Raw genomic sequence first — 22852 nt, 5'->3', positions numbered from 1 at the left:
TGTTTCCATGCTGTACATTTCTATGACTCTATGACTGTATTACCTGAAGCATCACATTCTTGCTATATTGATCTTAACTCCTTTCCATAAAACTAGGACACATGACACTTTCTATTTTTGTTGGCTTTTTTGGATTACCGGAGCATATTATTTCTAACCAAATAGAATTGCATGCCTGAAACATGAAGATAAAAGTAGATTTCATTGAGAATATAACCTCAAAAAGTCATATGAAATATACGAATTAGGAACAAGAGCGGGCCACTTGGTTTCTCCCTCTGCCATTCAGTAAGATCATGATTACTCTACATTCCCATCTACTTTCAAAGATCTTTCACAACACCTTTTGCTTATCAGGAATTATCTACCTTTTTGTTTTCACATTTTCAGGAAGAAAGTTCCAAAGATTTTCAATGCTCTTGAGAGAGAAAAAAAATCCCTTTCTCTTCTTAAACAGGTGACTCCTAATTTTGAAACTGTGACCCCTAGTTTTAGATTCTCACAGAAAACAAAAACATCCATTCCACACGCACCCTGCCAAAACTTCAGGATCATTTATCAAGTTGCCTCTTACAATTCTAATCGCTGGTGGATACAAACCTAGACTGGATAAATTATCCCCATAAAACAACTCAGCCATTTCTGATATTAGTCTAGTGGACCTCTGAACTGTTCAAAGCATTTACACCCTTCTGCAAATAAGGAAGTCAATATGTACACAGTACACCAGATCTGGTCTCACCAATGCTTTGTATAACTGAAGCATAACCTCTACCTTTATACTCAATTCCCTTCACAATAAACATAATATTCTACTAACTTTCCTAATTACTTGCTACATCTGAGTAAAAGCCCTTTGCAAAGGCACAAGGACATCCAAATACCTCTGCAATTTCTAACCGTTTATATAATATGCTTCAAACCTGCCAAAACGAACAATATCACATTTTGCCACAATGTTCCATTTTCCAGATTTTTGCCCATTCACTTGGCCTATCTCTAACCCTTTGTAGCTGCTTATGTCCCATTCAGAACTTACTACTGTACCAACCATTGTGTCATCAACAAACTTCGAAACGATACCATTGGTGCTTTAGTCCTGAAGAAGGGCTCATGCCCGAAACATTGATTCTCCTGCTCCTTGGATGCCGCCTGACCTGCTGCGCTTTTCCAGCAACACATTTTCAGCTCTGATCCCCAGCATCTGCAGTCCTCACTTTCCCTCTAATATTCAAGATTGGACTGTTAATGTCAAACTGTATTCAGAGCACACAATTGTCAGGCAATGACATCTTCATAAAGAGAACCTAACTACTACTTCTTAGCATCTAATGACATTACCAATAACTACAATCAACATCCTGAGTTTACCATTGGCCGGAAAGTGATATGGAACCAGTCATATAAATATTGTGGCCACAAGTAAGGTCAGAGACTTGGAATTCTGAGAAAAGTAATGCCTGAGTCCACAAAGCATATCCATCATCTATGTGTTATAAGTCAGTAGTATGACTGAGCATTCTCCACTGGCCTAGATGTGAGTGGCTCATACTTAATAAGCACATCAACATCAAGGACAAGACACGCCACTTATCCTTGCCATCCATCAAAATGAACATTTATTTTGTCCAATATCAGTGAACAGTGGCAGCAGTGTGTAACATCTGCAAGATGCACTGCAGCAAGTCAGCAAGGTTCATTGTCAGCACCTTTCAAATCCGTGATGTCTGCCATCCAGAACAACAAGGATACCAGATACATAGGAATTCCACCACTTCAGAGATTTCCACCAAGCCACTCACCAGCTTAACTTGAAACTATATCAGTGATCCTTCACTACTGTTGGCACAAATTCCTGACATTCACTTATTAACCACATTGTGGGTGTACCTGCATGCGAAGGACCATAACAATTCAAGAAGATGGATCCTCAGCACTTTAGGACAATTAGGGATAGGCAATAAATGCTAGTCTTTCCATGACACACACATCTCAAAAAGTGCCTTAAAGTGCCAAAAATAATCTCAATCCACAATTAATGCTATGCTCACAGAAACAAATTAATTCACTTTCATTTTTCTTTGTTGAGAGGAAGGCAAATGAGCTGCTCAGTGAGTTACATGAATGTTGATTGATTTAACTACAGTATTTGCATTTTTCAATCCTCTCATTTTGGGATAAAGGTAAACCAATATTATCGAAACAAATTTCAAATAAATTCTGATGAATATTCTACAACTGCATTTAAATAACACTTTTAATGTAGTGGAATATCCAAGAGCATTCACAAGAGTGTAATCGGACAAAATTAACATTAGATCAAAGAAGGAGAAATTAGGACATATTTTCAAAAGTTTGGTCAAAGAATTAGGTCCGAAGAAAAACCTTCAAGAGGGAGAGGTGAAGAGATTGAAAGGATTGGGGAGGAAATTCAAACCTTACAGTTTAGATAGCTAAATCACAGCCACCAATAGTGGAAAGGAGAAAATGGAAATCCACAAGAGTCTAGAGTTCGAAGAACACAATTTTGGATGATAGATTTTCATATTTATGGAGGGTGAAAGAGGGATGGATGGTCAAGTGAACATTTGAATAGTTGCATTAGAAGTGAGAATAGCATCGATAAATGTTTCAGAGGCTGAAGGGCTAAAGTAAGGACAGAGAAGGGAGTTAATACAGAGAGGTGATGGGATCGAAATCTCAGTTCAGGGTCAAAGAAGAGCCAAGATTGCAAACATTTGGTTCAGCTTGAGACCCTCCTGGTCAGAGATGGAGATATGTTTGGGAAATAGAATTTGTGGTTCAGGTGAAGACAATGGCTTCAGTTTTCCTAATGTTTGATTTGAGAAAATGTTGGCTCACCTCAGACTTGATGTGGTACAAACAGTTTGTCAACATAAAGACACTGTTGAAATTGAGAGAGATGAATTGATGAGGCATAGCTCAGTGACATTAGTATACATGTGGGACCTAAAGTGTTATTAGATGATGTCAGCAAAACATTAACTTATCTCTTCCGCTTTTAGATGATGATTAACCTTTTCATTTCAAGTATTTTCTATTTTTAAAGCCTTAAAGCACATGGGGTTTGCTATTTATGAGGGCTATTATAGTGCAGGAACACTTTACATATTTTTATGATATTCCTCTATGCAAGGTTGCAACAATGATGTTAACCTGCTAAAATAGTCATGGAAGCACACAGTCATTCAACGGCTATTATCAGCAACTGTGATAGTGATCCTATCATGCACTTCTGTCCTGTAATAGAGGAAAATTTTGAACCATTTAAAAGAGTTATAAAACACTAGATGTGTTTTACAGAAAGTCACCAACTCTCAGGAGGATCTGACTGATTTTCAATTCATACTAATTGTTCGCATGGCCTATTACATTCCCTCACATCAACTCTAATACAGATGAATTTGATCTTTCTTTTCCCAGTTACTTCTCTGTAACAAAGGATGCACCTCCACTCATGACTGTTTCATGCAATCATGGCATTCAATCTAAGGATTTTAGAGTGAACATTTGATTCAATTATCAGACTTTCAATGACATACACGTTTCAATTAATCATCAAATATTACAGAAAGTAAAAATTGTATTCGTCTAGCACCCTTCAAGGCCACAAAATGTCCCAAAGCACCCAGTGAAGTTCTTCTGACATGCAGTCTCTGCTGCAATGCAGGATATGTGGCAGCTATGATGTGCTTTCAAACACATCAAGATGATAACAACCAAGTAAAAATGAAAATTGGCCAAGATGCCAGGAAGAATTCCCCTGCTTTTCTTCTACATTGTGCAATGAAATCTTTTACAGCCACTCGGAGAACACAAGGAACTTTATGTCTCATTTTAAAGATGGCACTTCTGACAGTGTAGCACCCATTCAATGTTGCACTGCAGTGTCCGTTCTGGTTTTTGTGTTTGAGTCCATGAATGTATAAAAAAGCCATTAAAGTCACCAAGTCTGTGTCAGTACCTTTCTCTACATAAATACCTAGTTTAATGTTTCTTCTCTGCTTGATCCCCATAGTCTTTGATATTACACTATTTTACATATCCTATAATTTTATTGTGAAATAATTTAATGACTTTGCCTAACTAGTAATTTGTAACAAATAGTAAATTCTCATCATTCTCTACATAAAGAATATTTTTCTTTATTTCTTTACTTCCCTTTTATTTTGTCTTCATTATCTTGGATTAGTGGATTCTTGCCACTACGGAGCGTCGGAGGCTTAGGGTGATAGGGATAGGGTGAACAGACAAGGTCTTCTTCCCAGGGTAAAGGAGTTCAAGACTAGAAGGCTTAGGTTTAGGGTGAGAGGGGAAGGATTTAAAAGGGACCTCAAGGGCAACCTTTTCATGCAGAGGGTGGTGGAGCTGCCAGGGGAAGTGGTGGAGACTGGTACAATTGCAACATTTAAAAGGCATCTGGATGGAAATAAGGATAGGAAGGGTTTAGAGGGATATGGGCCAAATGATAATAAATGGGACAAGATTTATTTAGGATATCTGGTTGGCATGGACAAGTTGGACTGAAGGGCCTGTTTCTGTGCTGTACATTTCTATGACTTTATGGCTATCTTTTATTAGAAAAAGGTCTTTCACTATAAATTTGGCAAAATCTGAAGACCCCTCAATCTACCCTTTATCTTTCTCGGTGCTCATAAAAATAACCCTAATTTCCCGTCACTTATGATCATAATCACTTGCATATGCTAGGATCCTAGTGCACCTATCTCGCCTGTTTTTACGATGCTTTTACGTCTTCCCTATAATTAAGTGCCCACAACAGGAAACAGTATTCCAACTGCAGATTAACTAAAGGATTATTCAACATATTGTCTTGATTTGTTACAAATTCATCAATGTATTGATAGGAATTTCTCATGCATTGGCAAATTACTCAGTTTTTGCCTTAGGACCATAATGATCCCGGTTTTGTAGTAAGAACAATGCTGAGGCAATCAGTGCTCATATTAATATGACATAATTCAGACAGAGAGTACTGGCATTTATACATGTGCACATAATTGTGGGAATCAGGAAATTGCTGTCAGATTTGTCTAGCCCCACTTAACTACGCCAGTCCATTTTCAATGGATTTGAATGGGAATTACATGGAATGGTGTGTAATTGTAATGTTTTCTACTTTGCACATAAGCATTTTGTGAATTTTTCAATGGTGTTTTAAATCTTAATTACTGCCAAACAGCACCTCTGCCCTTTGTGATGTAATATGTGATTTATATATAAATAAAGCTTATTTTTCAGTTTGGATTTATGATTTTGAACTAGTGGCATATGGATTTTCTGTGTGCCAGAAGGAGTTTAATGATTAACTCGTATTTCTGTAGTCATGATGATTTACTTTAAACCCACCTGAGAGAAAGACTTTCTGAAGAGCAATGGGCTTTTGTTTACATCGAGAAATTTTGAAGCAAACAAAGGAAACTGCTGTGTCCCAGTCTAGAAGATCTGTGATTTTTAATTAGGGAAACACCCTAACTTGGGCAAAAAAGTTCTTTGTTAGTATCAGTTCTGCAGGTTTCCTAGCTTACACTGGAAATGTAAAGTGATGGCTGCTGAGAAAGGTAGAAGATAGTTTAGAATTATTAACAATAGGTTACTTTAACACAAGAGTGTTAAAATCCTGAGGGGTTATTTGAAGCTTAAAAAGTTTACCCTCAGTTGTACGAAGATTCCAGGAAGAGGCTATCAGATTCTTAATTCTGGGATTTGAAACCACAGTAAAATCAAGCTCTATAGGTAATAAAGAAGGCAATTTTCTCTGACATGAATAAAGACATGATTTGGAAAAGTCGGTGTTGGACTGGGGTGGACAAAGTTAAAATTCACACAACACCATGTTATAGTCTAACAGGTTTATTTGGAGGCACTAGCTTTCGGAGCGCTGCTTCTTCATTAGGTAGTTGTCAAGTAGGACCATAAGACACAGACTTTATAGCGAACGATAACAGTGTCATGCAGCTGAAATGATATATTGAACAAACCTAGATTGTTAAATCTTTCATCTTTGAGAATAGGTTTGCTGGTTTCGTTTCTTTCATATGTAAATCTCAGAACTTCTTTTAAGCCACATTCTCAGGATAACTGAGGGTTTTATAACAAAAGGTGACATCACAGCTGAGACAATGCCTTAAAGGAGTGAGGTTAGAGTCTGTCTGTATCCCAATCTAGAGTCAGAATGGTTCTATTTCCAAAGCGGAATTTATAAAATATTACATGGATTGACGCCTTCATTGACTGCCTGTAGGTTCTGCATTTTTTCAGCAAAATGGTATGTATATGCAAATATAATTCTGCAAATACAAATTCACGCCATCAATGTATATGTGTGTGCATGTGCAGGAGAGAGTGTGAGAGAGAGAGTGAGTGTGTGCATGTGAGTGTGCGCATGAATGCAAGTGCATGTGAGAGAGTGTGAGCAAGCTTGGTAAAGTGTGTGTGTGAGTGTGATGGAGTATAAGCCTGTGAGAAGATGCTTGCATGGGTGTGAGTGTGGGAGCATGTGCATATGAGAGAGAGCTTGTGTATGAGAGAGGGTCTGCGTGAGTGTGTGAGTATGAAAGAATGTGTGTGTGCGTGTCTGTGTGTGAGAGAGAGAGTGTATAGTGCAGTGGGGTCACCTATAGTGTTTCATGAACCCAAGGTCCCGGTTGAGGCCATCCTCATGGGTACCCAACTTGGCTATCAGCCTCTGCTCGGCCACTTTGCGTTGTTGCCTACCCCGAAGTCCACCTTAGAAGATGGTCACCTGAAGGTCTGAGGCCTAATGCCCCTGACTGCTGAAGTGTTCTCTGACTGGGAGGGAACGTCCCTCCCTGTGGATTGTTGTGTGGTGTCCATTCATCTGTTGTCATAGCATCTGCTTGGTCTCACCAATGTACTATTCCTCAGGGCATCCTTGCCTGCAGCATATGAAATAGACAACATTGCCCGAGTTACATAAGTACCTGCCACGTACATGGTGGATGGTGTCCCTACACATATGGTGGTATCCATGTCAATGCTCTGACACATCTTGCAGTGACTGCTATGACAGGGTTGTACAGTGTTGTGGTCGATGTTGTCCTGAAGGCTGGACAGTTTGCTATTGAAGAGGGAGATGGCACAGTGCAGGGTGACACTAGGCACATGGACACACAAGATGGCCGCTGAGCCATCAGTTGGCCAATTTGACACACAAAATGGCCGCTGCATCACAATATGGAGAGAAACAGTAGAGCAGATACAGACACTGCCTGGAGCCACCAGAATGCTAGCACAATGCACTCACAACTCAGTTATTAGTTTAAGACAGGTGGGGGAGAGAATACACATGAGTAATGAAAACTGCCCACTGAAGTGTCTAGGTCCAGCCAACACCTCTTATAGAAATGTGAACATCTTGATACAAACTCAATATGAAATGCTAATAGCCAGGAATGCAGTAATCATCCTTTTCAGGAAGGGCGAATAGCACCCATTACTACAGCAATGGATTTCCATGTGGACACTGAAACTGACAATGTCTACATTGAAACTGACAATGACACATGGAAATTAACAAAGGCTGCGCTGGAAATGACAAAGACTGTATCGAAACTATCAACAATTCTGCAATGATTACCATAAACAAACCATGTTACAAAGACAATAATCTCATCACTGACCTATTGTATCGCAGAGGTATAAAAGTTTCTTGATGTGTGCTCCGGGTCAAGAGAAGACTCGCAGCTGACCTCAGTGCTGTTGGTGTCTTTCTCTCCCCAGAGCTCCGGTATTTCCTTGTGCAATAAACTCTGTCATTGAACCCTGATTCTGACTCCGAGACTGGTGTTTTCCCCCACAACACTACGAACGATGATCCATTTAATGATTGGCGGTTGTTTAAAGGTGAGAAGTGGAGGCGTAGGGAAGGTCTTGGCAAGGTGCTCATTCTCATCGACAATGTGTCACAGGCCGCGAAGAACATGGCCTACTTTTTCAGCTCCCAGAAAGTACTGGACAATGAAGGGTACCCTATTGGTTGCAACCACAGTCTGCCTCCTGAGAAGGTCATTACAGTTTCTCACTATAGCACTTCGAAACTGGTGATTGATGAATTGAGCATCGTACCCTATTCTTACGAAGGCATCCTTGAGCACCTTCAGGTGTACATCACGTTCCTCCTCATCTGAACAGACCCTGTGTATGTGTAGTATCTGTGCAAAGAGTAGTATCTGTCTCATTCTTGGACGCATGCATCTCCATCAAGGACAGGCACCTCAGCACCTCACTCTACTGGATACCCATGGATAACCTCACAATGCTGCACTTCTCTAGCTTCCACCCTAAACATGCTAAAACAGCCATCCCCTATGGACAAGCCCTATGCATACACAGGATCTGTTCAGATGAGGACGATCGTGACGGGCACCTGAAGGTGCTCATAAGAACAGGGTACGATGTTCAATTAATTGATTGTCAGTTCCAATGTGTCCCAGCAAGAAACTATAATGATCTCCTCAGGAGACATACACCGATTGCAAACGCTAGAGTACCCTTCATTGTCCAGCACTTCCCGGGAGCAGAAAAACAATGCCATGTTCTTCACAGTCTGCAAAACATTATTGATGAGGATGAACATCTTCCCTACACCTCCACTTCTTACCACAACCACCAAACCTTAAACAGATCATTGTTTGCAGCAAACTGCCCAGCTTTCAGGACAACATTGACCAGAACACCGTACAACCCTGTCATGACAACTACTGCAAGACATGTCACAATGTCGATATGGATTCCACCATTACACATGGGGACATCACTCACTATGTACGCAGCAGGTACTCATGTGACTCGGCCGACGTTATCTATCTGATACGCTACAGGCAGAGATGCCCCAAGGAATAGTACATTGGCAAGACCAAGCAGACGCTACGACAATAGATGAGTGGACACCACACAACAATCACCAGACAGGGATGTTCCCTCCCAGTCAGGGAACACGTCAATGGTCAGGGACATTCAGCCTTGGACCTTTGGGTGACCATCCTCCAAGGTGGACTTTGGGACAGGCAACAATGCAAAGTTGCCAAACAGAGGCTGATAGCCAAGTTCGGTACCCATTGGGATGGCCTCAACTGGGACCTTGGGTTCATGTCACACTACAGGTGACCCCACTGCACTATACACTCTCTCTCTCTCTCACACACACTCTTACATACTCACACACTCATGCAGGTCATCTCTCATATACACACTTTCTCTCATACAGACACATATAAACCACCCACACTTACACCCACGCATGCACCCTCTCACAGGCTTATACCCCATCACACACACACACACACGCTTTACCAAGTTTGCACACGTGCAAACACTTACACTCACATGCACATACTCACATTCTCTCTGTCCCTTTCTCTCTCTCGCGCTGGCTCTCTGTCCTGCACGTGCACATACATATAAGTCTATGGGGTGAATTTGTATTTGCAGAATTATATTTGCATATATATTCTGCTCAAAAAATGCACAATCTGCAGGCAGTCAATCCATGTAATATTTTGTAAATTCCACTTTGGAAATAGAACCAGTTTGACTCAAAATTGGGATACAGACAGACTCTGACCTCACAACTTTAAAAGCACTGTCTGAGCTGAGATGGCACCTTTTGTTATAAAACCTTAGGTTATCTTGAGAATGTGACTTAAAAGAAGTTCTGGGACTTACATATTAAAAAACCGAAACCAGTAAACCCATTCTAAAAGATGAAAGACTTAATTTAGGTTTGTTCAATATATAATTTCAGCTACATGACACTGTAATCTCTTGCTTTAAATTCTGTACCTTATGGTCCTGATAAAGAAGAAGCACTTCGAAAACTGTTTTTTTCAAATAAACCTGTTTTATTATAACCTGGTGTTGTGTGATGTTTAACTATGAATAATGATGTACTTTTAGGATTCATGGGATATTTTATTTTACTGTGTTTTTTAGAAATCAGTTACACATAAATAAGTTGGTTTCTTCAATGTTTTCTGTTTCTTTTGCATAAGAAATGTGTGTTTTATTGCTAATCCCATATCTGCAGCTTTATGTTCTGATACAAAAATTATTTTTGAGGTATCCTACTCCTCTACAGGTTCTTTTATATTAGCACTTTGGTAATAGATTAGTCATTACAACACCTTTAAGGAAATGAATTTGAAATGCTCATTATCTGCTAATACACACCAGAAAAGTTAGGGCTATTTTAACAAAGTAATGACTAATTGTCTGGTAGCACAGAACTTGAGTATAGCTGAAAAACAACAGTGCTTATTAAACCCTTTCATTTTTCAATGTTTAGGACAATTCACAAGAATTATAGTTTAAAAGGGAACATGGATATACTATGTGAGAAAAGAGTTCTGATTGGTTCACAGTGGACTCTTAAAACACAGAGATATTGCCATGGAGAAATATCAAGTGATATGATGACTGACAGCTAACTGGAATGTTTTGTTCAGAGTCGCAGAGATGTACAGCATGGAAACAGACCCTTTCGCCTGACTCATCCATGCCAACCAGATTTCCTAAATAAATCAAGTCCCATTTGCCAGCATCCAAGGAGCAGGAGAGTCGCTATTTCAAGCATAAGCTCTTCATCAGGAATGTGAGGGAGGCCCAAGGGGGATGAGAGATAAATAGGAGGAGGTGTGCCGCTGGGGGAAAGATAGCTAGGAATACAAAGGTGGTGGTGGCGGGGGGGGGGGTGATGATGGTGATAGGTCGGAACCAGGATGGAGTGGATAGGTGGGAAGGAAGATGGACAGGTAGGACAGTTCAAAAGGATGATGCCGAGTTGAAGGGTTGCATCTGGGATAAGGTGGGGGGAGGGGAGATGAGGAAACTAGTGAAATCGATATTGATTCCATGTGGTTGGAGGGTCCCAACATGGAAGATGAGGTGTTCTTCCTCCAGGCGTTGGGTGGCTAGAATCTGGTGGTGAAGGAGGCCCTGGACTTGCATGTCCTTGGTGGAGTGGGAGGGGGTGTTGAAGTATTCGGCCACAGGTTGGTGGGGTTGTTTAATGCGTATGTCCCAGAGATGTTTCCTGAAATGTTTCTCAAGTTGGTGACCTGTCTACCCAATGTAGAGGAGACCACTTTGGGAGCAATGGACACAGTAGATGACGTGTGTGAAGGTGCAGGAAAATCTCCAGCAGATGTGGAAGGATCCTTTGGGGCCTTTGATCATGGTGAGGGGGAGGTGTGGGAGCATCCTTACTGTATCAATGGCTTCAGGCAGTTCAAAAAATGTCAGGAGGGATACAGCCACAAAGTATGTCACTTCTGACCTTGATTAGGGCCAGTTCATTGTAACTCTTAAACCTCTTTGGAGAGAATCAACATGTAGCAGTGGGAAAGATGAGCAAGCATTTGAGAAGCTATCATATGCTTTTGAATTTAGGGAAGCTAGAGGTGGAACATTACAACAGAGGAGTCAGGAGTGATATTTTGAGGAATGAGTGATGATGCTGATTTTGAAAGTTTGATAATGAGTAGCAAAGGAGAGAGAACCATTTACGAAAACAGTCTACATTAGCAGAATAAATGTCTCCTTCATTGTGTAGGCTAGAATTTTCCCCAAGAATACAATTATTTTCATTAAAGAAATCAAAGAACTGCAGATATTGAAAATCTGAATTCCTGGAATTTGAGTGGAAGTCTGCTTTCTCTCCACAAATGCTGCCAGAGCTGCTGAGTTTCTCCAGCAGTTGCTGTTTTTGTTTCAAACTATTTCCGTATCCTATTGGTTACTGTAATTTTGTTTCAAAATAAAACAAAGCTTTTGACATTACAGTGAAAGTTTTATTTCTCAACAGTCAAACACAGGAATGATAATGGGGAAAAGACAATACAGTAATGTTTCCTCACAACTAAATCAAAGCGAGTTTTAAATAGCTGCTTTCCACATAGGGATTGCTATACAAACATACCTTACTTTGCAACGTTTTATTTTCAGCAGCTTTGTCTACGGTTAATCTGGTAGGGACAAATACCCGGTATTGTGAGTATGCGTTAGATGCTGGGAATGTGCTATCTGCCCCCTTTTTAAAACGATGATTGCGCGCCGCTGTTTGTTTCATCTCTCTGCCATTCTCATGCTAATTCTAAGTTTGACACAAACCTTCATTTCAAAAACAGTTCAAAGGCTCAGCAGATTGTTGCACCGATTCTTCAAAGTGAAATCTTCCAAATGTCTGGCCCTATGTGCACTACGGAGCATTGATGGGAGGCAGATATAAAAGTTCCGCATTCCCGTTAATTAGCTTATACAGTGTCTCGACTGATGGACCTTTGCCAAATTAGTCAGGCCAACTGAACTAAATATATCCCCTCGCTAACCTCACAAAATGGATACAGGGCAACCCAAGAAGAATTTACAGCTACAACAGGAGCTATTAATAGATGGATTAATAACTAATAGATGGAGCTCCCTCTTTTTGAGGACAAGATAGTCATGGTGCTGTGTGTGTACCAAGCGTGTACTGTATATTGGAATTGATTTCATTTCCCTTCTTGTCTGTCACCAACGAGGAGATTACTTCAACATGGGAAACTGTAAAGCCGTGCGTATTGAAGACATAACATTTGATAAACTAGTTGGTATCGGGAGCGATGGGGAAATTAAATTATTCGTTCGACTGTAAACGAGAGGCGATGGGGAAGGGGGGGGGGGAGAGAGAGAGAGAGAGGTGATCAGCACCTATTGCGTACCTGGACAGCGGCTGGACGTATTAAACCCGTCTGGTTGGTTTTAAAAATGGACCGGTTGTGTTCAGGAATGTTATTTGACTGCGGGGTTTAAAGTAGAAACCAAAAGAGAAAATGCTGGAAAATCTCAGCAAGTCTGGCAGCTTTAACAAAGGCTCAGTTAGACTCGAAAACGTCAGCTCTTTTCTCTCCTTCCAGATGCTGCCAGACCTGCTGAGATTTTCCAGCATTTTCTCTTTTGGTTTCAGATTCCAGCATCCGCAGTAACTTGCTTTTGTCCGGGGTTTAAAGTAGGTCTGGGTTGGGAACCGAGTCCATGTCAGTGCTTCTTCTGCAAACCGTGCATGAATATCAACGTCGGATCCAGTTTCTCGGGCTACAATAATGGTTGTTTGTTTTGCCGACCTGCCCTGGGGGCAAATCCCATGGGGAGGGGGTTGGCAGGAGCTGGATTTATGTGTATTTGCCCAGCGCGAGATTAACATGAATAGGAATCCGTGTCTGCAGCCGCTTTGATGTTCCCGCAGCTGCCGTCAGCTCCATTCACTGCACCTGAAAGCCACATCGCTGGCTGGAATGGAGACAGCTCGCGTCATCCAGACCTATAAAAGCTGGCGTTTTCCGGGCCCCCCTCACAAACTTCACCGAGACACACAGATGGCTGGTTACCCCAGCAAACCGGGGCCCTGAAACACCGACCTCAGCTACCGGCTGCAATCAATCCAGAGCGGGCGGAGTTCATCTCAGCGACTGGGGGGGGGGGGGGAATGTTTAAATTCGTGTCAACGACATAACGAGGTAACCTCAAATCCGAGGTGAAAAGCGAGAGTCACGTTTCCAACTGGCCAAGCCTTCCGTTTGCAGTCAATCCGGCAGCAGTGTGAGTGCGGACTGAGTCGATTGGAAGTGGAGCTGGTACTGTCCCACTTCGGTTTCTTTGCTTTGGCCCACATGCACCATAGAATATGTCAGCCAGGAAGGGTCAAAGTCTTTCCGCTGGCGATTCTGCCCAGGCCTATTCAGAGATTAATGCAAATGTCAAGAGGCAGCTGCTCGGTTTATTTACAAATATCTCTTATCTTTCAGGTGTCGCCTTAGAGACAGAACTCTTGTCTGTAGCGAGCCCCATCGCCTGTTTATTTGACCAACTTGAAAATGGAGATTCGAATAGGTTACCTTTTGTTGGTGTTTGTTCAGTGGCGGCTGTGTGGCGCTATACAGTGGCTGTGAGTACCACTTTCTGTCCCTGAAAGGTTTAATTATGTGGTCTGAGATGGAACAGATTTCAAAATAAAACAATTTGGATTTTCACATTCTATATGCTTCTATAATGAGAATGGAAATCGAAAATTCGTGGGTCACTTGTCCCAGAGTTATTTATTGGGATTTGGCTTTGCATGTGTAAGTTGTGTAAATCTTTGTTGGATGTGTATTTTTTTTTGAGTGTTGCAAACGGAGTTCGTACCCAGACATCGAACAAGTCTCTTTATGTCTCGGACAGCGCCATCGCAGTCAGCGGTACCGCTGTGGGTTGGAACCATACCCAGCATTGTAAACGGCCTGGGTTCGTCCCAGAGCAGCAGCAACTCTGCCGGAGAAACCTGGACCTCATGCCCAGTATCGTGTTCGCGGCGCAGCAGACACGTCTGGTTTGTCAGAAAGCCATGGCAGACATGAGGTGGAACTGCTCCTCCATCCAGTTAGCCCCCCGCTTCAATCCAGACTTAAACAGAGGTAAATACAGCGCGTTTCTGTTTCCTGCAGATTTAGCATACAGTCCGTTTAAAAGTCCCATAGAGTCCCGTGGGAAAAAAAAACCCTTCTGCCCAACTTGTCCATGCCAGCCAGATATCCTAAATAAATCCAGTCCCATTGGCCCATATCCTTCTCAAACCTTCTTATTCATCTACCCATCCAGATGCCTTTTAAATGTTGTAATTGTACCAGCCTCTACCACTTCCTCGTTCCATGCAAATGCCATCCTCTGAAATGTTGCCCCCTAGGTCCCCTTTAAATCGTTCTCCTCTCACCTTAAACCTATGTTCTCTAGTTTTGGATCCCCTACCCTGGGAAAAAGGCTTTGATATATAGGAGTTGGGAGGTCATGTTGTGGCTGTACATGACACTGGTTAGACAACTTTGGGAATACTGCATTCAATCCTATAGAATTCATCCTCCTTCCTATAGAAGGGATGTTGTAAAACTTGAAAGGGTTCAGAAAAGATTTACTAGTATGTTGCCAGGAGAGTTTGAGCTTTAGGAAAAGGCTGAATAGGTTGGGGCTGTTTTCTCTGGAGCGTCAGAGGCTCCAGGGATTTATAGAGATTTATAAGATCATGAAGGGCATGGACAGGGTGATTTGGAGATGCTGGTGTTGGACTGGGGTGTACAAAGTTAAAAATCACACAACACCAGGTTATAGTCCAACAGGTTTAATTGGAAGCACAAGCTTTCGGAGTGTCGCTCCTCCACCTGATGAAGGACCATCGCTCCGAAAGCTAGTGTGCTTCCAATTAAACCTGTTGGACTATAACATGGAGTTGTGTGATTTTTAACTATTAAAAGTGTTATCCTCTTGATGGCCATAACAAAAACATGTGATTTAGGAAAATTTATGGCATGTGTGTAAAGAGTGCCATTCGCTCCCCAAAAGGTTTTCAGCTAAAGTGTAGTCTTATCAAAATGTAGCTGCCAATTTTCACACAGTAAACTCCCTCAACAATGAGAGAATCTTGTTTCATTAGTCCCTCAATAGTTGAGGGACAAATATTGGAGTGACACCTCCATTCAAATAATGGCAAGGGATCCACCAGAAGGGGCATGAGAGGTCTCAGTTTAAAATCCTATCCAACTGATAAGCATGTTTGACTGTACAGCAGTCCCTCGTTGTGCACCAGCTTGCTAGCCTAGGATTAACACACTTAACTCTGCAAGGAACTTGAAATTCAATATGTGCTCAGGATTTCAAATAAGTTCAATTAATATTTACTATTACAAGAAATAAATTTTGAAAGGCAATCACACACAGCATGTTGTGAAATACAGCAGTTGAAAAGGTAATAATTGTGTGTGTGTTCAATGTGTGAGGGAAAAGTGGGCAGGGCATTGGGAAATTTGGTGCTCTTCAGATACTGTCATCTCAAACACTTCAACATCATCTTGAACTGATAGAACCTTGTATTTCAACACCACTTACCCCAAAGGACAGCAGGTTCTGTGGTTTGGTTGTTGGCAATACTGTAACTGACCTTCAAGGCCCAGGGGTTAGATCCCACCACAAGACTGAAGCACAAAAGCCAAAGATGGTACTTAGGCAGTGCTGCACTGTTAGAAATGCAATCTTTTGGAAGAAACATTAAACCAAGACCTTGTCTGTCCCCTGGAATGGATGCAATAGATCCCTTGACATTATTTTGGAAGTGCAAGGCATTTTTCTCTCGTGTCCTAGCCAATGTTTATCCGTCAAGTAGCATAACAAAACAGAATATTCTGTCATTGCAGTTTGCTCTTTGTGTGAGCTTGTGAAACGTAGTACACAGTGAAGAAGACAGACAGGCTGCTGAAATTAGTGCACAAATGTGCAAGGTGATATGTTTTGCAAAATAATTGAATGAGACCAAAATATAACATGGAAATACACAACACTGTCATCCCAGAGAAGCAGAAGAGGACGCTATAAACCGAGAAGTTGGGGAAGCTGAGCAGGTCTGGCAGCATCTGTGGAGAGAGAATTAACATTCAGAGTCCAACATGACTTTTTTTTAAAGAATTTAGGTTCTGAAAAAGATACATACCAGGCTGTTTCTCTCTCCAAAGATTCTGCCAGACCCGCTGAGTTTCCCCAGCATTTTGTGTGTGTTTTTTTAATCTTCTAGTTATTGATGCTTCAGGCATTGGGAACAGTTGCCTTTATTGTCCTTTAACTAAACCATCTAGATTTTAAATGTATCTACTAAATCTCCCTGTTAGCCTGCCATGAAGGAGAAAGATCCTAGGTTCTCCATTCTGCTCATATAGCCATAATGATTCATCCCTGGAACCAATCTAGTAAATCTCTTTGTGCCCTTTACAAAGCCTTCACTTCCTTCCAAAACAGTGGTGCCCAGAGAAAATGATCTAGCAGCATTGAACATATGTTTAGCTTAATTTCCTGTTTTTTTGCATTTTAAACCTCTGATCTGATTTTTTTTACACACTGTTTTAACCTGTCCTGATATCTGTGTCTTTAAAAAAAAAATGTACATGTAAGTCTCTCTGTTAATACTCTCCTTTTTGAAGTTGTGCTAGTATTTTAAAGGTTGAATTCAATTGAATTTAATTGAATTCTTCTTACAATTGAAGTGAAATGTTTCTAATTAGACATAGATTAGTAATTACTATCTGTGCCTGAGATAGAATCACACTGAGGTGCCTCATGATATTTTTCTGAATAATGTCTTTCTTTGTATTTTGTGCCATTGAATAGATTTTAAAAAAACACAGAACTGTTGTAACCTTTTACACCCTGCAAAGCTGGAATAAGACATGACACATAAAACAAAGGGTGCATGAGTAAAGTGGTCTTACTCATGCGTGAGTGAGATGGGAAATGTGCTCAACTGTGCCAATGCACAGGATTTTATAAAGGATAACAATCAAAGAACAGACTTTTGTTCTTGCTGTCTGGTTTTATCAAAATCACTGTGTAGTTGACCCAGAATTTGCTTGAGATTCAATTGAGCATTCTAAAAAGATGTCAAATATCTTGTGAATGTCTTATCAAGAGTTTTGAAAGTAGGAGTTTCTTCTTTTACACTTGTAAATAGATGTTTCTTGGTGGTGAATACTCAAAATATTATGCCCCAACTTCAGGAAGCTTGCATTACTGTCTCTGCTTTTTATTCACTTTTAAAGTCAGAGCCTCATCTTAAAACGCCTCTACACCATTGTTGCACTGTACCACTGTGCAGTCATCTTCAGTCCTACAACTTTAATTGTAGGCCCCAGTTTTATTTAGCATACCAGTTCTCTTTGAACCATCAGCCACAATAGAGCTTCTCTGTCATCGTAGTTCTGTTATTTGGAGTTTGGAGTGAGTTCTTTGCATTTGTAGGTGGTTTTACTGACAGGCGGTGTTAGCGAGGTATTGATGAAGAGTAGATTCAGACTATCAGAAAGATTACATTTTTCACTCTGTTGACCCTTGGAGACTTAATGTGGACAAAAGTCTTGACAGTGCTTCACCAATATCAGCTATCCCTTAAAAACATGACAACTGAAGATCCATTAGATTTCTTATTTCTTTTTTCAATCGGGTCGGTATGTATAACTAATCGCATTAGTTAATATAACTAATATAACTAGATGTTAAAAAAATAAAAGTTTGAAGATCTTTTTAAAAGTGATTGCATTTATTTAGCATCTTTCACAGCCGCAGGATATCCCAAAGTGTTTCAGTGATTTTGAAGTGCAATCTTTCAAAAAGCAATGTGATAAGAGCCAGTTAATCTGTGTTACTGCTGTAGGTGGTTAAGGGATCCTGGGAGAACTAGTCTCACTTCAAAATCATGCAATGTTAATTCTTACATCTACCTGAGAGGGCAGGTTAAACATATCATCCAAAGAGTAAATGTGCGTATACATAAAAATCATATGAGTTAGTAACTGTGAAATTTGACTGGTCTTCATACCTCTTCTCTTTACATGTATTGCAGGAACACGAGAATCATCCTTCGTGTATGCACTCTCTTCTGCTGCACTCAGTCATTCCATAGCTCGATTCTGTGCTTCTGGCGAGTTGCCAACTTGTTCCTGTGGTCTCAGCCCAGCTGAGGTTCCTGGGCCTGACTTCAGGTGGGGTGGTTGTGGGGACAACCTCCGCTATGGGCTGCAGCTTGGCTCTGTTTTTGCAGATGCACCAATGAAAGGCAACAGAGCTGGAACACAGGCGAACAGACTGATGAATAAACACAACAATGATGTTGGCAGACAGGTAAATGGCTATTAAGGCGAAAACCATATTATTTTTCTGCCTCCTATTGCTCGGCTATATTGCAACCCAAAAAATATTGTGCCAACATCCAGAAAGTTAGCTCTCCCAACTGAGAGCCAGTGTAAACATGCATTACTTCAGCACCTTGTTTCAATTTTCTCTTACCAGGCATTGATTGATTCATTGGAAACCAAATGCAAATGTCATGGTGTTTCTGGTTCATGTTCTGTAAAGACCTGCTGGAAGGGATTACAGGAACTAAACAAGATTGCTGTTAATCTTAAGTCAAAATATCTGGCAGCCACCAGAGTGATTCACCGTTATGTTGGCACAAGAAAACAACTTGTGCCTAAAGAGCTTGATATCCGACCAGTTCGCGAGAATGAACTGATTTATCTGGTGGGATCACCTGACTACTGCACAGCAAGTGAAAAACAAGGCTCCTATGGTACTCATGAGAGGTAAAGCCTGAACCAACTGTGATTCTAATGTTATCTTCATTTTCTATCTTTATTTATTAACATGGATATGATAGATTTATTTATCTCCTGGCAAAAATGGGATACATTTGGCTGATATTCCATTCTAAAGGTGCTGCCCACCTGCCAGGTTCTTGCCCAATGATATTTCTCATCATGAATTTAATCATGGAACCCTTACAGTGTGGAAACAGACCATTTGGCCCAACAAGTTCACACCAACCCTCAGAGTAACCCACCCAGGCCCATTCCCCAGTACGCTACATTTATCCCTGACTAATGCACCTAACCCACACATCCCTGAACACTACGGGCAATTTAGCATGGGCAATTCACCTAATGTGCACATCTTGGAATTGTGGGAGGAAACTAGAGGAAGCCCATGCAAGACACCGGGAGAATATGCAAACTCCACGCAGGCACATGAAGCTGGAGTTGAACCCAGGTCCCTGGCAATGTGAGGCAGCAGTGCTAACCACTGAGCCACCATGAATTTGAATGGGGGCTAACAAATATTTTATCAGATGAGCCATTTTGGGGAGAAATTTCACTATATCTTGTCTCCCTTCTGATTGTCACAATCTTTCACCAAGTGCACTGCATCAGTAATTTTGAGTGTTACTCATTTCTGCAGTTAGAATAGAACCGGGAATCTCTACTGATGTGAGACCCTAACAGCCCTCACAAGGGCTGTAAAACATTTATAGAGAATCATTCTTTTAAGAGCAAGATTACACAAGGACATTAAATGGTAGGACAATAGGCAGCTATCGCTTGTTGCTTCCTTTCACGAAACTTTAATAATGCTCTCAAATCTCTTAACCATGGGAATCACAAAGAAAAGCAAAGAGAAACAAAGTGAGAGAAAACAATAGGGGAGGAAGGGAAGCAAACTATGTTGATGTTACTAAAATCATCCCCTGATAGCATGGAAGAAATGTGGATTTTTGGCAGTGTTCCTGTAAAACAGATTAGATTAGATTCCCTACAGTGTTGAAACAGGCCCTTCGGCCCAACCAGTCCACACTGACCCTCTGAAGAGTAACCCACCCAGACCCATTTCCCTCTGATTAATGCACCTAACACCATGGGCAATTTAGCATGGCCAATTCACCTGACCTGCACATCTTTGGACTGTGGGAGGAAACCCACGCAGACACGGGGAGAACATGCAAACTCCATACAGACAGTCGCCCAAGGCTGGAATCGAACCTGGGAACCTGGTGCTGTGAGGCAGTAGTGTTAACCACTGAGCCACCATGAATGAAAATTTGTCCAATGGGGACTGTATGTGTCAAAGCTGAGTCTGCATATTTGGATCGCCAGGAGCAGAAAACCACGCCCACCCTCTGCCACGATAGGTAAAGGTCACAGTGTTTCGTCCACATTCTGGTAACAGAGCAGATCTAGCATTTGTCTGGTGATACGTCTTTTTTACATAAGGTTTTTGGTACTCGTTAGTTTAGGATCACCCATACAGGTGAGACTATAATACATGAGGCAGATCTATTTCTATCCAGTACATGTATTCAGTCATTTACATGTCTACTTTCATGTAAATACAATAGTTTTTTTGTTGTTTTGACATTTTTAACCGATCTTCCTTCATTTGCTTCATCTGCAGGCAGTGCAACAAGACTTCTGTGCACAGCGACAGCTGTAACCTGATGTGCTGTGGTCGGGGATACAATGCATATACAGAAACAATTATAGAACGATGTAGTTGCAAGTATCATTGGTGTTGTTACGTAACCTGCAAAAAATGTGAAAGGACAGCAGAACGGTATGTTTGTAAATAACTGCTAAGGACCTTGCTCTATAAAATAGTAGTAGACTAAATTAAGCAGTGTCTGGGAACATAAACCATGGGGAGGGTTAAAAACCTGGAGACGGTTGCCAAGATAAAGACCAAAAATTCCTTGGATGCTACTGGCAAAATGAGTGCAGCGAACCTCAATATTGAGAGAAAAACAACAGATAAAAGGCAAAATCGGAAAACCAAGAGAATGGACAAGTTTTATTCAAAAGAATGGCAAGTGGACACATTTTCATTTATCAGAATGATTCTTTTGTTCCTTTGCTGTGTTCAGTGGCCTGAAGGATAGTTGACATGTTCAGCAGGAAGAATGCCAGTGATTTGAGTGAAGAGAACGGAGTTGAAATAGAGGAGAGAGCTGTGATCAACACTAATCAATTGTTGAAGAGAAAGATGGTGAAGGACAAAATGAAAAGAAAGTGCTGCTCAATCTGGGAAGCATTAAACAGGGTACACTTTCCAGTGTTGAGGGAACAAATATGACCTTGGAGGATCATCTGTTCTGATTCCTTAACATTGAAATGCTGTAAGTACAGTGCAGCAGAACATGTTATCGAGCATTACAACAGAGGCATTCCACCTCGTTTGGAGTGTAACCTTAAACCCTAAATATGATGACAAATTCCAATGCGCTGGAACTTATTACAATGTGCAATAAATGTGCCACCCTACCACTGACAGATATAATTTCGTTAGGAAAAGGACTCCTAGTAAAAGTTTGTGTTGCCAAGTACGTGGCAGTTCTTATTTATGGACGATTTTGTGGGGAGATTGAGTAAGGAGAGAGCTGTCTAAATGTATTTTTCACATAGGCTGGCATATCAAGCTTGGTAAGCACAGGTTCTAGTTACATGAATGGGGAACGCTGGTTTCTGTCACATTCATAATTTTGTAGCAATCAGCTAGTACTTCAATTTGTGTGCTTTTGTTATGTAGTGTTTTGTTTAATGTCTGCTTATTATTTATTTTCCTAAATAAAACACTTCTTCTGGTCTGAAGTTTGTGCCAAGTCATTCTGGAGGAGACAGGAGTGAAATTATACATTGTTAATATATAAAAGGCCTTTTTTCCCCTGTTTACCATTGCTAACTATGTTAAAGCTATCACCAATTATGAAACTTCACATTCACAGTTTCAGTTTTTCTGGGTAATTTCTTTATTCCTCATCTGTCCTGAAGCAGATGGGCAGAATTTAATCCAACCTGTGTGGGTGCAGTCCAGAGGTTGGGGCACGAGGGTAGAGGTCTGGTGTGGGAGATCCATAGAATCATGACAGAAGGTGAAGGATAGCCAGCTCATCACCTTCTTAACTCTGCCCTCACTGTTCAATTAAATCAGGGCAGGCAAGTTCAAAGGTGGCCTTCTATCCTAGAAGCCAACTGAGTCTCTCAAGTGGCTGGAAGAATGCCATTGGTGGGGAGGCTGCAATCTTCCAAAAGTACACCTTGTTCCTACAGTGCCCCACCAACAGGAAAAGCTGTCTCCTTGCAAAGACTTCCTCCCTTCAATAATGTCGGCTGACCCCACCGCATCCCACAACTCTCAACACCCCCGTCCCTGTCAAGCCTTCACCGTTCCCTTGCTGGCCCTGGCAAGCTAACCCACTTCTTACCTGAGTTCCATGGCTACCTCTGGTTTCTGCCCTTGGCAAGGTGCATTATCAACAGTAATCACCACTCCCGTTGGCACAGCTGGTACTGTCGAGCTGTAGTCCTCTGGCTATGAGCTCTTGGATCTGAGACCTTTATCCTTAAAGGGACAGCAATCACAATCCCATGAGGCTGTTAATTCCTGGCTGTCTATTCAATTACATAAAAATTCACTTACA

At 41.3% G+C, this 22852-nt stretch overlaps 1 protein-coding gene across 4 annotated transcripts; it reads left to right on the top strand.

Annotated features, from left to right (window-relative positions):
* The first annotated feature begins 11836 nt into the window (after positions 1-11836).
* Positions 11837-22017, top strand: LOC122557354 (protein Wnt-11b-like). Of its 4 annotated transcripts, none has more exons than XM_087991772.1 (6): positions 11837-12613; positions 13845-13984; positions 14260-14492; positions 18452-18729; positions 18898-19190; positions 20833-22017. In XM_087991772.1, exons 2-6 carry the CDS (start codon positions 13914-13916, stop codon positions 21005-21007), a joined length of 1050 nt encoding a protein of 349 aa, XP_087847898.1. In that variant the 5' UTR covers positions 11837-12613; positions 13845-13913; the 3' UTR covers positions 21008-22017. The 4 variants fall into 4 exon arrangements, with proteins under 4 accessions (XP_087847898.1, XP_087847897.1, XP_043560918.2 ...); XM_087991771.1 differs by lacking the exon at positions 11837-12613 and adding an exon at positions 12692-13556; XM_043704983.2 differs by lacking the exon at positions 11837-12613 and adding an exon at positions 12692-13638.
* Positions 22018-22852: the final 835 nt, after the last annotated feature.

The sequence above is a fragment of the Chiloscyllium plagiosum genome, unplaced genomic scaffold (genome assembly GCF_037043375.1).
Source record: "Chiloscyllium plagiosum isolate Xiang-an unplaced genomic scaffold, Cpla_swu_hap1 HiC_scaffold_11, whole genome shotgun sequence".
In the NCBI taxonomy this organism is placed as follows: Eukaryota; Metazoa; Chordata; class Chondrichthyes; order Orectolobiformes; family Hemiscylliidae; genus Chiloscyllium; species Chiloscyllium plagiosum.
Note: the sequence above shows the minus strand (reverse complement) of the source record. Positions and strands in the feature narration are given on the sequence as shown.

Coding starts and splice junctions, on each gene's coding strand:
- LOC122557354 (XM_087991772.1), top strand. CDS start 13,914: ATGGAGATTCGAATAGGTTACCTTTTGTTGGTGTTTGTTCAGTGGCGG. Junction 13,985..14,259: donor TGTGGCGCTATACAGTGGCT/GTGAGTACCACT, acceptor TGTCTCGGACAG/CGCCATCGCAGTCAGCGGTA. Junction 14,493..18,451: donor CAATCCAGACTTAAACAGAG/GTAAATACAGCG, acceptor CATGTATTGCAG/GAACACGAGAATCATCCTTC.